The sequence below is a fragment of the Lepisma saccharinum genome, chromosome 18, assembly GCF_977018435.1.
Source record: "Lepisma saccharinum chromosome 18, izLepSacc3.1, whole genome shotgun sequence".
In the NCBI taxonomy this organism is placed as follows: domain Eukaryota; kingdom Metazoa; phylum Arthropoda; class Insecta; order Zygentoma; family Lepismatidae; genus Lepisma; species Lepisma saccharinum.
The window spans coordinates 38901519-38917226 of NC_139246.1; the positions used below are offsets into that span (position 1 = coordinate 38901519).

General features: G+C 38.3%; 1 protein-coding gene and 1 long non-coding RNA gene across 4 annotated transcripts in view; both read left to right on the forward strand.

Moving 5' to 3' along the window:
- Positions 1 to 3481: 3481 nt before the first annotated feature.
- LOC146002001 (uncharacterized) overlaps positions 3482 to 15708 on the forward strand; it is a 43127-nt gene continuing 30900 nt past the window's right edge. For 2 of the 3 annotated variants that reach the window (XM_083139705.1, XM_083139703.1), the window contains exons 1-2: positions 3499 to 3530; positions 6437 to 6643. In XM_083139705.1, coding sequence (XP_082995831.1) covers positions 3522 to 3530; positions 6437 to 6643 — 216 coding nt within the window. In that variant the 5' untranslated portion in view covers positions 3499 to 3521. Of the gene's footprint in view, positions 3531 to 6436; positions 6644 to 15708 lie in introns of all 3 variants that reach the window. The other variant, XM_083139704.1, reaches the window with a different exon arrangement.
- Positions 10140 to 14696, forward strand: LOC146002000 (uncharacterized). Its single transcript, XR_014443663.1, has 4 exons — positions 10140 to 10242; positions 12215 to 12352; positions 12859 to 12985; positions 14529 to 14696. It is a non-coding gene; the product is annotated as an uncharacterized LOC146002000 (long non-coding RNA).

Genomic DNA, 15708 nt, shown 5'->3' on the forward strand with positions numbered 1-15708 from the left:
CAGTGACCACACTACGGGGGGGGGGGGGGCACGAACGCCCCCCAATTCTCGTTCGACAATTTCTCTCTCTCTCTCTCTCTCTCTCTCTCTCTTATCTGCCCCCAGTAAAACGACAAAATAAATGAATGAATGAATGCTCTTTTAGCCAAAATATGCATTTTTGTGTCGTATGTAACGGAATAATAAAAATGATTGCCCCGGAAAAATATGATTTACCCCTCCATCTTTACTATAAAGGTGTCACTAGCTACAACATATTTTGATTTCTATTGTTCCCACATATTTATTTTAATTTTAGTATTGTGAATCATATTCCACTGTGTTACCTCACGTAGCCCCCCCCCCCCCCCACACACACATACATGTACGACTTCAGTTGTAAGTTTTAGACTAAGCTTGTCAAATATCCACTTATATCTTTGTATTCTTGAGCCATTTAAAAAAAAAAAATTCGTCCCTTCTTCTGGACTATTTCATAGGAATGTTTTCCCACTGGAAGCCCCTTTACAGATCGAGATCCGGGGCTATAGCCTTCCCAAGCCAGCTTCCCCTCCAAATACTCTCTTGGCCTCATGAAATACGTAGTTTCTCTTTTCGAACAAGAATAAGTTTTAAATTTTAATAGCTTATAAATTTACACTAGCAATTTTGAGTAAAGGTTTTGCGTAACCCTAAAAGTACATTTAGAGACTGCAAGGTCAACTCCCGATATTTCAGATATATTAATAATTTTCATCTCAACGTCTCGCATATTAAAACATAGTGCCAATTTCTGTTTATTTCCTTGTAATGCTGACCTCCGTGGCGAAGTGGTTAGCACAACGCTTTACGATGCCAAGTGCCCCCAGGTTCGAATCCCCGCCCGGGCATGGGTCTACTTTCCTTTCTTCAATTTCATCATATCATCATGCATCCTCATCTTTGCGATTAGCCATATGTGACAGATAAGCGAAGTAAAATAAACTAAGTCTATTAATCAATTCTTTTTTAAAACTCTTTAATTCTTCTTTAGCATGCCACGTTTTTGTTAAAATTATATTACGATTTGTAAAATGACGAAATTCCAAAGGAGAACACGCAACTTTCTTTGTAGCGCATCGGTCAGAAAGTTTCAGGAATATGGATTTTCAAAATACATTTTTTCACATGTACTTTGCCCCCTTTTAAAAGTAGCGCGTTTTCAATTATGTTACTAATCATTAAAAAGATGCCTCAATACCATCTTGGAGGATGACAATTATTATTTTCCCCCTCCTAAAAGTAATAATATACTTTCGCTCTCTGAATCTCCCATATAAATGCTAGGGGCCGTCTGCTTCAGCCGAGCTCACTGCTTCTCCGGTGACGTCACGCGTTCGTGCAAGATCGGCAATCTTCGGATGGCTTTACCTAATCTCTATATTCCTTGATCTCTATCTTTCTAGTAGGAACGAGTTTTTCTGCTAAACATTTTGGTTGTTTCCCCGGTGTGGCGCAAACTCTGTGGCAGCCCCCAAGCACTTCCGTGTAGTCGCATATATTGCAGACCCGGATCAAGGTCGAGCGCGGGACTGGCGGCGCCCCTTGATTAACCCCTTTCTCTGCTTGTATTAGGCGGTGGCGCAGCAAGGCAGCGACCCGAATTACTATTATATTACATTCGAGGCAAATGCCAAAAAAAGAGAGGAAAGAGAGCAGGCAAGAAGACACGAGAATCGATCCTGGGAAAAATAAAAAGGAAGGTGGTGACATTATCCAACCACCAGTTCAGATGAAGTATCCTTTGGGCCTTTTCCACGAGATAAAGGAAAAGGAGTGCAGTTATAATCTTACACGAATTGATTTGCCAATTGCACAGAAGGATATCTATCAGGATGCCTGTAGAAGCAATCTCAGAGATCCTCGAGATGAACGTCACCGGCAAGAAGAAGAGGCTGGCAAAGTTGGATAGATGAAGGAATTTGTATATAGAAGTTTGTAAATAAGAAATATATCCATTAGAAGAATAAGTATATATATGAAAAAGCCTATGAGTCCATAGAAGAAGAAGCCTGTGGAATCTCATGTACGAAAGAATATATATATACACACATATTTAGAACAAAAAGCCTAATAAAAGCTCATTAGTATATGGAAGAAGAAGTATATTAGCCAACAGAAGAAAAAGCCTAATAGAAGTTCATTAGTACATAGAAGAAGAAGCCGATTAGCCAATAGAAGAAGAAGTCTAATAGAAGCCCATTCGTACATAGAAGAAGAAGCTAATAGAAGTTCATTAGTACATAGAAGAAGATGTCTATTAGCCAATAGAAGAAAAAGCATAATAGAAGTTCATTAGTACATAGAAGAAGAAGTCTATTAGCCAATAGAAGAAAAAGCCCAATAGAAGTTCATTATTACATAGAAGAAGAAGTCTATTAGACAATAGAGAAGCCTAATAGGAGCCCATTAGTCCATAGAAGAAGAAGCCTGTGGATTTCCAATATGAAGAAATATATATAAAGAGGAAGTAGTCTTCACCTATCGATAACCAGATGTCAAGAAGAAGAAGAAGAAACCCTTCACATCTCCATAGCGAAGAAGAAGAAGCCTTCCAGTAGATACATTCCCATATACTTACAAGAAATATATATGTGATAAATAAACAAATAGACAGCTTCAGATGCAATCATGTATATAAATTGAATGTAGCCTGAAAAATTAAGAATTGTACCTTCCGTGGTAGGTTAAACAAGTTGTTTCCTTTCGTTTTTTCTTTAAATAAGTTATCATTCAGTTTTAGTTGCCCTGAGTATCTCATGCTTCACCCTGGCCTAAACCGGACTGGTGTCAGTCACCCTCTCCGGGACGTGGCAGGAATCATTGTACTACGTAAGCTTCTATTTGACACACACACACATGAAATTAATGTTAAATAAAACAATTATAAAACTATATATATTTACTGCCTTCAAATAATTTGAAATAAATAACCCTCTGGTATACAACAAATGTTAAACAACGCATATTTTCATTATTTAATTTTTGTACTTGGTAACTCTTTCAGGGGTTCCAGACCGCCAGGATCCCCTAAATACATCCATAATCAGCCTCAATATGTACAAATATGTAACATGAAATTCACATATATCATTCCTAGCATTGTAATTTGTCAACATCTGTAGTTTTTGCTTGGCTACATACAAAGAAAAATATGTAACTACATAAACAACTTGGCCCTAGTCATTTATTTATTTATTTATCGAACTCAACAGGTACATACCTAATTACAGAGCCCATATGAAGGATACATAGTGAATACAATTACATATATTTCTGTAATATATATATATATATATATATATATATATATATATATATATATATAGGTTAGGTTCATAGAAAATATGTCAATGGTGTTATTCTTGAACAACCGTCCCTCCTTCGTGCCTGGAGAGGAAAAACACTGTAGCATTGGAAGTCAACAATTACATTCTCAATTTAGTTTCCTAGATACCGAAAATTTCAGATTTCCACGAATTTCAAACCCCGAGTTAAAGAAAATGCAGGCGGTAAGCACAATTAATTTGCCCAAATATTATAAGGCATGGATGTCGCCATAAATATTACTGTAATAATATCAATAATGTGATTAATATTAATACAATCGTTTTAACAATTGTATTAATATTTTTGTCATATCCTTGGCGAAATACATACGTGTAGTACACGAGATGATCGAATATCTGAAGCAACAGTTTTTTTTCATTAACACCGTACATTTCAAATTTGAAACACGTTGTCATTCTCACGTACCGTTATAATTTAACCCGGTTCAATCATGAAGAGAGATATCTTGAATGTGTGAAGCTCTACCTCCACAGTGCAGGGAGCACATGATAACTTTACCTTTACCTTAGCAATCACGAGCGATTAGATTATTTACACTCGTCACATTACAAGGAGCCAAGCCCTTTACCAAAATCAGCACCTGATACTGAGGGAAAAATATCCATCGCTAGCAATGGCGTATTCAGGTGAAGGGTCCAGGGGTCCGGATCCCCCAGAAAGAATTAGTAAGTATATAAATTAAATAATGAAAATGTACTTGTTTAGCATTTGTTGTATAATCGATTTCTTTGAACTTATTTGCAAGGCAAGAATTATATTGGGAGCATATGGCTTTGAAGCACAGCGTCAAAGAAGATTTATGCATGCTACAACTTATGATAATGTGCACAAAATATTAATCAGGTATTTTTCGTAAACTGGATCTAACATTCTTTTTTTGTTACTCAAGAAGTATCCAATTCTTTGTCTATTTGATATTAATATCCTTGCTTTGTTTTATACAAATTTTGATGATATAGAATACATATACGCTAGATAATTAATATATATATCTATATATAAATAATTATAATTAATGCTGTTATATCTCAATTCTTATACCGTCCTTTTGCCTATTGATGCAATAATAACAATACAATTATGAATTTAATACATTATTTAACATTTTAATTATAATTCAATTAACTTATTATTATTTCTGAGACATTGGTTCGGACCCTCTCCGAAATATATTTCTAGGTACATGCCTAATCGCTAGATCAAAATCTGAGGTTGTAAAAGGGACACAGCATATGTAAGGACAAAACAGACTAACACACGGTCACACGGAGCATGATACTGACTGTGGCTGTAAGTCCAGACTCCAAAGCCTCGATGGCCTCCACAAATAGTATTTACTGGGGTGTGCTACGTGAAAAAGACGTTCACATTTAGGTTCCTTCCGACATACAGTACCCTATGCTTCAGAGAAGGTTTACAGCCTATTATACAAGGATTGGATAAAAAGTAATGGCAACACTGGTATAATTGGTACTTGACTGTATTGGCAGAGGAGCACGTGTTACATTCCTTCAAAGTAATCGCCCCCCATCTCTACGACCTTCTGTCACACGTATGGAAGGCGTCGTACACCGTCAGCGCGTCCATCTCTGTCGATGTTCCGCAGTGACCGCCCTATAGCACGTATGATGGCTTCGCGCGTGTCGTAGTGCTTCCCGCCCAGTGGTTCCTTCATTTTGACAAAACGGTCGTAATCACACGGTCTCATACCGGTGAATACGGCGGATGTTCCAGTACCTCCCACTACCAGTTATGCAGGAGCGCCGTCACATTGTTCGCAGTGTGACACCTTGCAATGTCAAGCAGGATGATGGGACACCATGCCGTCGCTTCCTTCTTAATGCGAGACGAAGGTGGTGTTGCAAGAAGGTATTGATATTGATATTGATATTTAATGATATTGATACGAGCCCTTCGGCTGTGCGTATCTTACAATATTGTTACATAAACACCCCGACCTTAAACATACACCCCATTTATCATACATTCAGAAACATTTATAAACAGAAACATTTGGAAAATAATTACATACTATGTACATATATAAATAGCAATGTGGTCCTCTTCTTGCATTTGAGATTGTTCATTTTCACAACACTACATTACACTCTTCACCTATGCTTGAGCCCCTGCTGTTCCGTACCCTTCACTTTCACTGACTCCTTGCAGCAGTTTCCTGCGCTCCCTCCAAACTGCATGAAAATAGGAGCCCAGGGCTTTGATATTTACATTCGTTATACCACTCCTCTCCTCCCTACATATAGCCTGGATGGTCTGCTCAATGCTGTCCCTTGCACTGTCCACCCATTTGCGTTGTCTGAGGGGTGGCGACCAAACACACTCGTGTAGGATGTGAGCCCTCGTCTCCTCTCCGCCGCATAACGTGCAGATGGCACGACCGTCTGGCCCCTTGCAGAAGTAGGTTGCGTTGACCGTCTGCCTGAGAGACGTTGTTCTTCTTGCCTAAACAATTTGTTAGGGCGCTTGCAGTCTCGTCCTCTGCTTCAGAGCACTGCTGTTTTTGACTGAATAACATACAATCGCTCCCACTCACTATACTTCCTCGTCTGACATTCCTTTATCAGCCACGAAACGCTTGTGGCGCTGTGACTCACCCCTTTCACGGGACAGCAGTGTTGCCATTACTTTTTATCCAACCCTTGTAGTCAGGTATGCTCACCTACTCTATATTGGGAATCTCTGGAACGAGCGAACCAAAACAAGTCTCTGTGCAAGTACTGACGCGAGACGGCTCCACCAATAAACACGTGAGAGGGAATGGGATTGTGTGGAGGGGGAAAGCGACTGCAGTTACCATCCACCACAGCAGCGTGTACAGCTTCGCTCCGCCCACATGATTCCTCCCCTTCCCTGCCGGTATGCGCGGCCTTGCTATGGGATAGAGTATAGTAATTTCGCACGAAATGGGAGGGAGGCGCTTCCGCAATGCTGAGTCTGCTGTGTCCTTATCTCCGTCATCGGATGGTTTGTCGCTATGTCCGTTCGTTCTGTCGTTAAATAACCATAATTACAATTCACACTATTGCCCCTTTTAATATCTTGCCAGCAGTGCATGACCAACATGTGCAGAGCCACGAAGGTGCAAGGGGGCACGTGCCCCCTCCCCCACGACCTGCTCTCCCAGCTCAACCTCTCCTGCTGCCGCTTCTTGCAGACGCTGGACAAGGAGTTTTCCGACCACCTCCAGAACATGGCTGTCCAGATCCAATGGAACATCGAGGAGAGGGCCACGGAAACGGCGCAGCATTTGCAGGTAGGGCTTGTTCGCGAACTTACAACCATGTCGCATCCTGTCTGGGATAATACTTGAGAATTTATGCAAACCATGGGTAAGGAGGGACATTCGTTTACTCAGAATTTCCATTGTGCCGTGTCTGTAACATCGTTTTAAAAGTTCGGCACCGAATGTGCCGATTTTAAAATGATGAGAGCGTTTTGACTAATGTTTTCCGTAAGAAGAGCGAGTCTTGTTCACTCTCTATGAATTTTTATTACTCCATATAAACCATATACATTGGTATTTGGAGGGTTCAGTATAGCACAGATAAAAATGTAATTACAAAATTTCTATAATTTACAATCTAAATACTCACTGACGCTATAATATTCCTTATTAACTAATTTCAATTTGCTTTTGAAACTTGTCATATATTCTACTTTTATATTTTAACTTTCTGATTACCAGGCGTTCCCCGGGTATTTATTTATGCCAATCTTAAATTAGACAGGAAAATAATGAATTCTAACTATAGTGTAAAAGGAACATGGAGTTGAACAGCTTTGGCAGTGTCACTATTCATCTAAGCGACCACGAAAACTATGGATTTCACACTAATAACTGTCGTTTTTTATTATTTTTACATGTCATCCCCTTCCCAACCCCAACCCCTATGTGTCACAAGGGCGTGTTGAAGTTCAACGGCATTTGGAGTGTCACTTTTCATCTTAGCGACCCTGAAAACTATGGATTTCACACTAATATCGTTCGTTTTTTATTATTTTTACATGTCACCCCTTCCCCCCCTTAGGAGTGCCAGGGGTGTCTTGGAATTGAACGGCATTGGGAGTGTAACTTTTCATCTTAGCGACCCCGAAAACTATGGATTTCACACTAATATCGTTCGATTTTTATTATTTTTACATGTCACCCTCTTCCCATCCCCCCTTAGGAGTGCCAGGGGTGTCTTGGAGTTGAACGGCATTGGGAGTGTCACTATTCATATTAGCGACCCTGAAATCTATGGATTCCACACTAATATCGGTCGTTTTCGATTATTTTTACGTCATCCCTTTTCACCCCAACCCCTAGGTGTCTCAAGGGTGTCTTGAAGTTGAACGGCATTGGGAGTGTCACTATTCATCTTAGCGACCCCGAAAACTATGTATTCCACACTAATAACGGTTGTTTTTTATTATTTTTACATGTCACCCTTCCCACCCCCACCCCTAGGGGTGCCAGGGGTGTCTTGGAGTTAAACGGCATTGGGAGTGTCACTATTCATCTTAGCGATCCCGAAAACGATGGACTCCACACTAATATTGGTCGTTTTCGATTATTTTTACATGTCACCCCTTCCCACTCCTACCTCTAGATGTCTCAAGGGTGTCTTGAACTTGAACGGCATTGACAGTGTCACTATTCATCTTAGCGATCCAAAACTATGGATTCCACACTAATATCGTCCGTTTTCGATTTCTTTTACATGTCACCCCCTTTCCAACCCCCAATTCTAGGAGTACCAGGCGTGTCTTGAAGTTGATCGGCATTGGGAGTGTCACTATTCATCTAGGCTACCCCGAAAACTATGCATTCCACTAATATATCGGTAATTTTATATGTCAATCTTTCCCATCTTCACCCCTAGGGGTGCCAGACGTTTCTTGGAGTTAAACGGCATTGAGAGTGTCAGTATTCATCCTGGCGACCCCGAAAACGATGGATTCCACATTAATATCGGTCGTTTTCGATTATGTTTACATGTCACTCTTCCCACCCCACCCCTAGGTGTCTCAAGGGTGTGTCGAAGTTGAGCGGCATTGGGAGTATCACTATGCATCATAGCGACCCCCAAAAGTATGGATTTCACAATAATATCGATCATTTTCGATTATTTTTACATGTCACCCCTTCCCACCCCCACCCCTAGGTGTCTCAAGGGTGTGTTGAAGTTGAACGGCATTGGGAGTTTCACTATGCATCATAGCGACCCCAAAAAGTATGGATTTGACACTAATATCGATCATTTCCGATTATTTTTACATGTCACGCCTTCCCACCCCAACCCCTAGATGTCTCAAAGGTGTCTTGAAGTTAAACGGCATTGGGAGTGTCACTATTCATCTTAGCGACCCCGAAAACTATGTATTCCACACTAATAACGGTCGTTTTTTTATTATTTGTAGATGTCACCCCCTTCCCACCCTCACCCCTAGGGGTGCCAGGTGTGTATTGGAGTTGAACGGCATTGGGAGTGTCACTATTAATCTTAGCGACCTCGAAAACTATGGATTGCACATTAATATCTGTCGTTTTCGATCATTTTTACATGTCACCCCACCACACCCATTGGTATGCCAGGGGTGTCTTACCCCCACAGTATTTCTTTCGAGATTGCAAGTGTTACGTGTTCCAAGTTTGGTTGAAATCGCTCCTGGTGTTCGAGAGTTATGCTGGAAGAAACTTAGGCACATAGCACATCCATTTTTATATATACTAAGGGTCGTTCAAGGTTGACCGGGATTTTCGTACGTAAAAAATCGATGAATAGCCAGATCATGATGAAACGTGCGGGTGACGTAACGTATTCCTTCGCGAGTAACTAGCGCCCGGCATGACGTATTTCGCGCATGCGCAGCAGTTGCAGCGAACATGGCGGCAAACAGTGTGTCTGTGGCTGTGGAGCAGCGGTGTGTAATCAAATTTCTCGTGAAGGAGAAAGTGAAACCAGCTGAGATTTTCAGACGATTGCAAGCGCAGTATGGTGAACAAACGATGTCGCGGACAAGAGTGTACGAATGGTGTGAGCAGTTTCGCGAAGAACGGGAGCTCGTGACAAATGAAGCGCATGGACACATTCGCCCGACTGCAGTCACAACAGTGAATATCGCACGTGTTGAGCAAATGATTCTTGAGAACCGGCGAGTAACAGTGCGGGATATTGCTGCCGAGGTGAATATCAGTGTCGGGAGTGTTGAGACAATCATTCACGACCACTTACGCTTCCGCAAAATCTGTGCAAGGTGGGTTCCCCGCCAGCTGACATTCGATCAGAAGTGGACACGCAGGACGGTCTGTGAACAGCTTCTGAATCGGTTTCGAGCAGAAGGTGATGAATTGTTGCAATCCATCATCACGTGTGATGAAACATGGTTGCACAATTCAACCCCAGAGACCAAAAGACGCAGCATGGAGTGGCGGCATAAAGGTTCTCCACCGCCCAAGAACAGCAAAACGCAGCCGTCCGCTGGAAAGATCATGGCAAGTGTCTTCTGGGACATGAAGGGCGTTATCCATGTGGATTTTCTGGACAAAGGGAGCACGATTAATGCCCAGTATTACTCCACATTGTTGAGTAGTGCTGTACGAAAGTCCATTCGCAAGAAAAGACCTGCACTGTTAGAAGTTACCGTGAAATTTAATACATCCTACCGTAAAAATTTTACGGACTCGACCGTGGAATCGGAAATACTTCCATACCGTTTTAGACCAAGCCGCGCATGCGCATTTGTGTCGCTTGTCAACTTTCACAGGCCAACATGGCCGAAGCGTATGTTTTTGTTGATGTGTTGTGCTTCTTTATCGATGGTTGTGCTTCGAATGCCTGCGTGGAAAGTAAATCTACATAACTCAAGGTACGTATAATGTTTTTATTTTTTAACATAATGGAATGAAAATTCATTGTAACACAGTTTATTAGTGCTATATTATTATCATTGTACTGCTGTACTATGCAACGAAGCCAAAACCACGTGCATTTATTCAATTTGCTTGTGTAGTGGAAGATATAAATTCATCGATGTCTTTATCACATGTACCACATTGCAAATACCGGTCAGTTTCATTAGGTAGTATACAAACGATATATGAAGTGCGTGTCTGTTTACAAGTAGTACTCAGAAATTTTTGAAAGCAGAAACTTGCAATAGCCGAGTTACGGATGGTAGAAATGTTTAGTAACAGTCTCTGAGGTACAATTTTTTCTTACTTGACAGGTTTTGATGTTTTATGTAACATAGAATGTGCTTCTAAGCGCGGAAAGCACGAACAACCGCGATATTTGATCCCAAACCACAGCTCACGTAAATTAAAAACCTCCTATCTCGGAGTACTTTCGCAACTTTTTATTGGTCAAAATTGGTGTATGCACATTCAAATACGTGCAAATGATAACGTCACCAAACTTAGCACTACTAACAATAGTTACACTTCTATTTTGGTTTTGTGAGTTTTCAGTCCTTCTTGTTTGATTTACCTTATTTTATAATACATTTAAAATGTAAAATTAATATTTATTTTCAATTATTGACTTTTATTATTAATATTTTGGTTGCACTTGCACAAAGCCTTCGAGCTTCCCTGCTTCAGGCTAAGGAAACTAGGTACTTCACCATAACTCATTTCCCTGAGCTAAAAACAGCAGAAAAGCTACATAAACAACTTAATCTTTATAAAAAATGCAAAAACTTTCACTTGGTGGTACAGAAAGTCAAGGGTACCTAACTATTCATCTGGCATAACAGCCTAAAAGTACTGGCTGAAATTGTATGGATTTCATCAGTAGTGACTGAATGATACTGTTAATCCTGAACCTCCACACATAAATAATTCCAGGGAAGGGTTTAAAAGCTTTACGGGAAAAAAATGACACTGTGTGCTTCAATTGTCCCCTTCCTTCACCTATCCTGTACACTGAAAAAAAAAATCATGCAAATTAGCCGAAATTTATCTGAAAGTCCCAAAATTATAGTAAAATTCAATATTGGGTTCTAGACCCCATCAGAGTAAAGATATTTTGATCTAGCTAAGGTTATCTGTTGAGAAGTATTTAATCCCATGGGAGATTTATAAATGAAGAACTGGTCTCCCAATATTGTTCATTTTATTCATAATTTTGTCTTTAGGTAAGTAGAATTACATAATTTTGACAAAATGTCAAGTGAATGGTTAAAAATACAAATTTATGAGTAATTATAATAGTGTACATTTACACAAGTTGGAGGTGTTATATTTAACTTTGTATGTGAAAACAAAATTGAAACTTAGAATTTTTTATCTGCGGAACACTGAGGAATTTTCTAAGAAAATAAGATGGCAACATTGATTTTCACTAATATTAACTATTTGGATGTTCCATAACATATTGAGCATCCACTTAAAATCCTTCTGCTAGTTCTAAGCAAATAATGTGAAGTAAAAGCAAAATTTTTGTAATAATTCAAAATTCCTTCGGTTTTGCGGCATTTTCCAAGAATGACACTTTTACATAAAAACTGAGTGGTACTGACATGAAAGATGTTAGTTCTTGGTGTTATTTTGTATTTCCCTTCAAGTTTAAGCTGTTTATGACTGCAACAATTAGCATTCATGCATATTTAACTGTAATTAGGTATCTTATGACTGATTTAAAATTCTTTTTCTCTCGCAAGAATTGCAATTTTGGACAAAATTTGAATTTAAAGTTCCAGTAATCAAAACAATGACACAATATAAGTTTAATACAGTAGATTTAGGTAATTTATGGTTTAATTGTTATCATTAAGTTTAAAACTGTACAAAATTGTTAATAATTTATGGTTTTCATGCTCAAAATTCATTTAATTACAGGTTTTTATGAGAAATTCTGATTTTAAGTCTGGAAAGTAAAAGATATGCCAAGAACTGTGCCAATGGGTAGTGAGCTGTGAAATTTCTGTGGGAGGTCCTAGAAACTGCATTGGAACCTCTTTTGGACAAGATCTACAAGTAAGTTGCTTTTCATGTTTTCAACTAGAACCTGAAGCAACAAAATACCCACCCCTCCTCCCATTAGAAATGGATCCAATAAGTTTTTATAAGAAATTTGAAATGTTACTCACTCAATGGTTGGACGTTAGCTTGAAAGATAAATAAAATAAATCATGGTAAAGGTTATTGAAAGTTTTCAATCTTGTGTTCTGACAACTATTATTCAATCCCTTTACCTTTACTTTCCATGTGAATGGCTGTATGTGAAAAGAGTGGGTCATGGAATTGAACAATTACTTGAATTGATACTAACACACAGGGCCTACTTTTTTTTAAAAATGCTGCCAATTTATCATACAAACTCCTGTAACTATTTAAGGTCAGGGTGGGCTTTCCTTAAAAGTGGGCCAATTGACATTCTTTGAAATAACCCTTCCGTGTACTGAATGCAAGTTTTTTTTTTTTGTTTGTTCATATATTTGATATTTTGAATGAGATTCTTAAATTTATTATTGTTATTACAGGATCGTCCCTAATAGAATGCATGGAAATTATGCTTTCAATTGAGCAAGAATTGATAGAATTCTTGGCTTCCTGAATGCTATATCAGTATCCATTTCAAGCATGCAACACACTGGAGTTTGGCAAAAGGTATGTTGTATCATGTGTGAATGGAACACTGCACAAACTTTCACATAATAATTAAAAAGCTCCAAGTTTGTAGTTAAAATATTTTTAATTCTCCTGAAATATTCACATCAATTCAGTGCATAAAACAGGTGGTTGGGTCAGTGGCAATGTGGTTTTAGTGCTAGACCCATACTTTAATCACCAAACATTCAGAGTTTGAGTCTTCTTGTCAGTATGGATGTGGTTTGTTGTACAATGAGATGCATAAGAATTGCAAAGTAAATTGTCCATCGCCATGTTTATTGCCCTTGTTTTACGAAATGAGTGCTTAAAAAAATGAAACAAAATGTCAAACAAGCTGCTGAAAATTTCTACACCAGCACTTGCATACATAAAAGGTCAGTCCCTAAAAACACGAAAGAAGCAAGAGAAATATGAATGAAAATTGTTATGGACAATTTGCTGACCCAATACTTGTGCATCCCACTGTACCATTTATTATTTAATCATAATATTGGTCATTTCTCATCTTAGTATTGTCTCTTAGATCTAAAAGATGAATGGTTTAAACACTGAATGCAGTACTGGGTTTACCATATGATTTGGCACACACGGAACGGAAGTAAGGTAAAGCCCATCATGCACCATGACATGAAGGCACAGCGCAATGTGGAAGTTGGGCCCCACCAGTGCTGTGATACCATAGTTTACCACAGCTATACACTAAATTTCATGAAACGTTAAGTGGAGACCATGTTTCCATTAACTATGGATTATGTTTCTATTAAATATATGGATGAAATCTGCAAACTTCTCTAAAAATGTGGAAAACGTGGTGGAATACTGATGATGATGATGATGATGATATATGTCATTTTACAAATAAAAACAAATATGGAATACATATTTTCATGATTGCATTTCAACATGCAGGCTACAGTACAGCATGTTATTGTATCTCCATTTCTTGTTTCATTGCTTTTTTGAATTTTAATTTTGTTTTCTGTTAACCACTTTAATAATACTCGTAATGACACTGAAAATGAAAACTTGCAAAAACGTACATAAGAAGTTCTCTTCTTGTTTTGAACTGACATAATGCAGACTTCAATTGTCTCATGGCAGTAAAGACACCCAACTAACTGGATTGTCATGGTTCACATAGATGTACTGCGTAGAAATTTTTGCAAAGAAAATTCAGGCTTGACCAGGACACAAACCAAGTTCTTTGGCATACCATGTCATTGCTCTACAGACTGAAATAAACCAGGGCTGGCTTAGTAGCTAAGTTAGTATAGTTACTTTTCCAAATTAGTTTACTCTATGGGTAACTGGGAAGGGAGGGGGTGAGACAGCTGAAACAATTTCTGCCACCTTTCCACATATGTATTTATTTTTTGAGGGAACTGTATCAGTGGGAAACTACTACTGAGCTTACGCACCACTGAACACCTTTGACAATGTTATTCTGTTACTTGAGAATTAATGAAATTTTAAATTTATGCTGTTGCAATAGCATTTGGTTTTGTATCAAATTCCTTAATGGTATATTTCTTCTTCCCAGGTGATTTAATCCAGCAGAAGGGTCCTAAGTTAAGAAGAAAAAAGCACAAGTGCAATGTAGTAATTATTTGACAAAATGCAAAGAAACAAGTGTAAAGTGAAAATAAATAAAAAGTAAATTATAATTATGTACTTGGTTGATTTGAATAAATTATTTATATTATTTGAATTATTATATCTCATTTGAAAATTCCATTTTTAAAACTGAAAAGTATTTGAGGATTGCACCAATAGCAGGGATGGAAGATTGGTAGTAATGCCAGTAAAATCCAGGTTTTTTTTAAAATCTTATTTTACTTATTTATTTATTAATTCTTTATGTTGAATTGATTCTCTTGGGCTATCGATCAAGTGGGTTCTGCAACTGTTTCTGAGCTTTTGAGAATAATGCCACTATCTTCAGGCTAGAATTACTTCTTTACCTTTACCCTGAAGATGAGAATAAAGTCAGATCTAGGAACTTCTCAGACTTTTGTAGAATTCATGTGGTCAAGGAGAGAGAATCTTTTCATCATTTGCCTACAGAAAAACTTCGGCTTATTATAGTATTGTGTGTGTTTATGAGTGCAATTTGTGATTTACTTGTTGCATTGTGAGGAACTTGAAGTGAAATTATTTTTTTTCAGTTCAATTACAGATATTTTTGTAATATTTCCTATTTTAAGTAATAATAATTATTGTACTAACAAAGTAGTCTCATTATGGAAATGTATTTCCATAAATGCTAAAACATTGAAATTTTAAGGTTTGAGGGCTATGTTTTCCTTTCTGCTTTCTATTATGTTATTCACAGGCATGGGCGTCCGCAGAATTTTTTCCAGGGAGGGGCAAGTAAGGTAATTTTTCCAGAGGGGGGGGCAAAGGACACATATTTTCCTCCAAAATAGTGGTGCCCTCTCAAAAAACAATATTTCAGTCTGAAATTATCATGTTTCTTCAACGAATTTATAATAATTAACATAAATTACTGTGATTGAAATGAAATTATGTGTGAAATATATAATTTTTAGGTACACATTCATTTTCCAGGGAGGGGCCATGGCCCCCCTTGCCCCCCTTCTGGACGCCCATGTTCACAGGATTCCTGAATATCTGAAAACACTGAGAATTTGTTTTTCGCTTGGAAGGATTTTAAACATATTTCACCTTTTCCTCATAACTGTTTTTCTTTGTGAATGTAT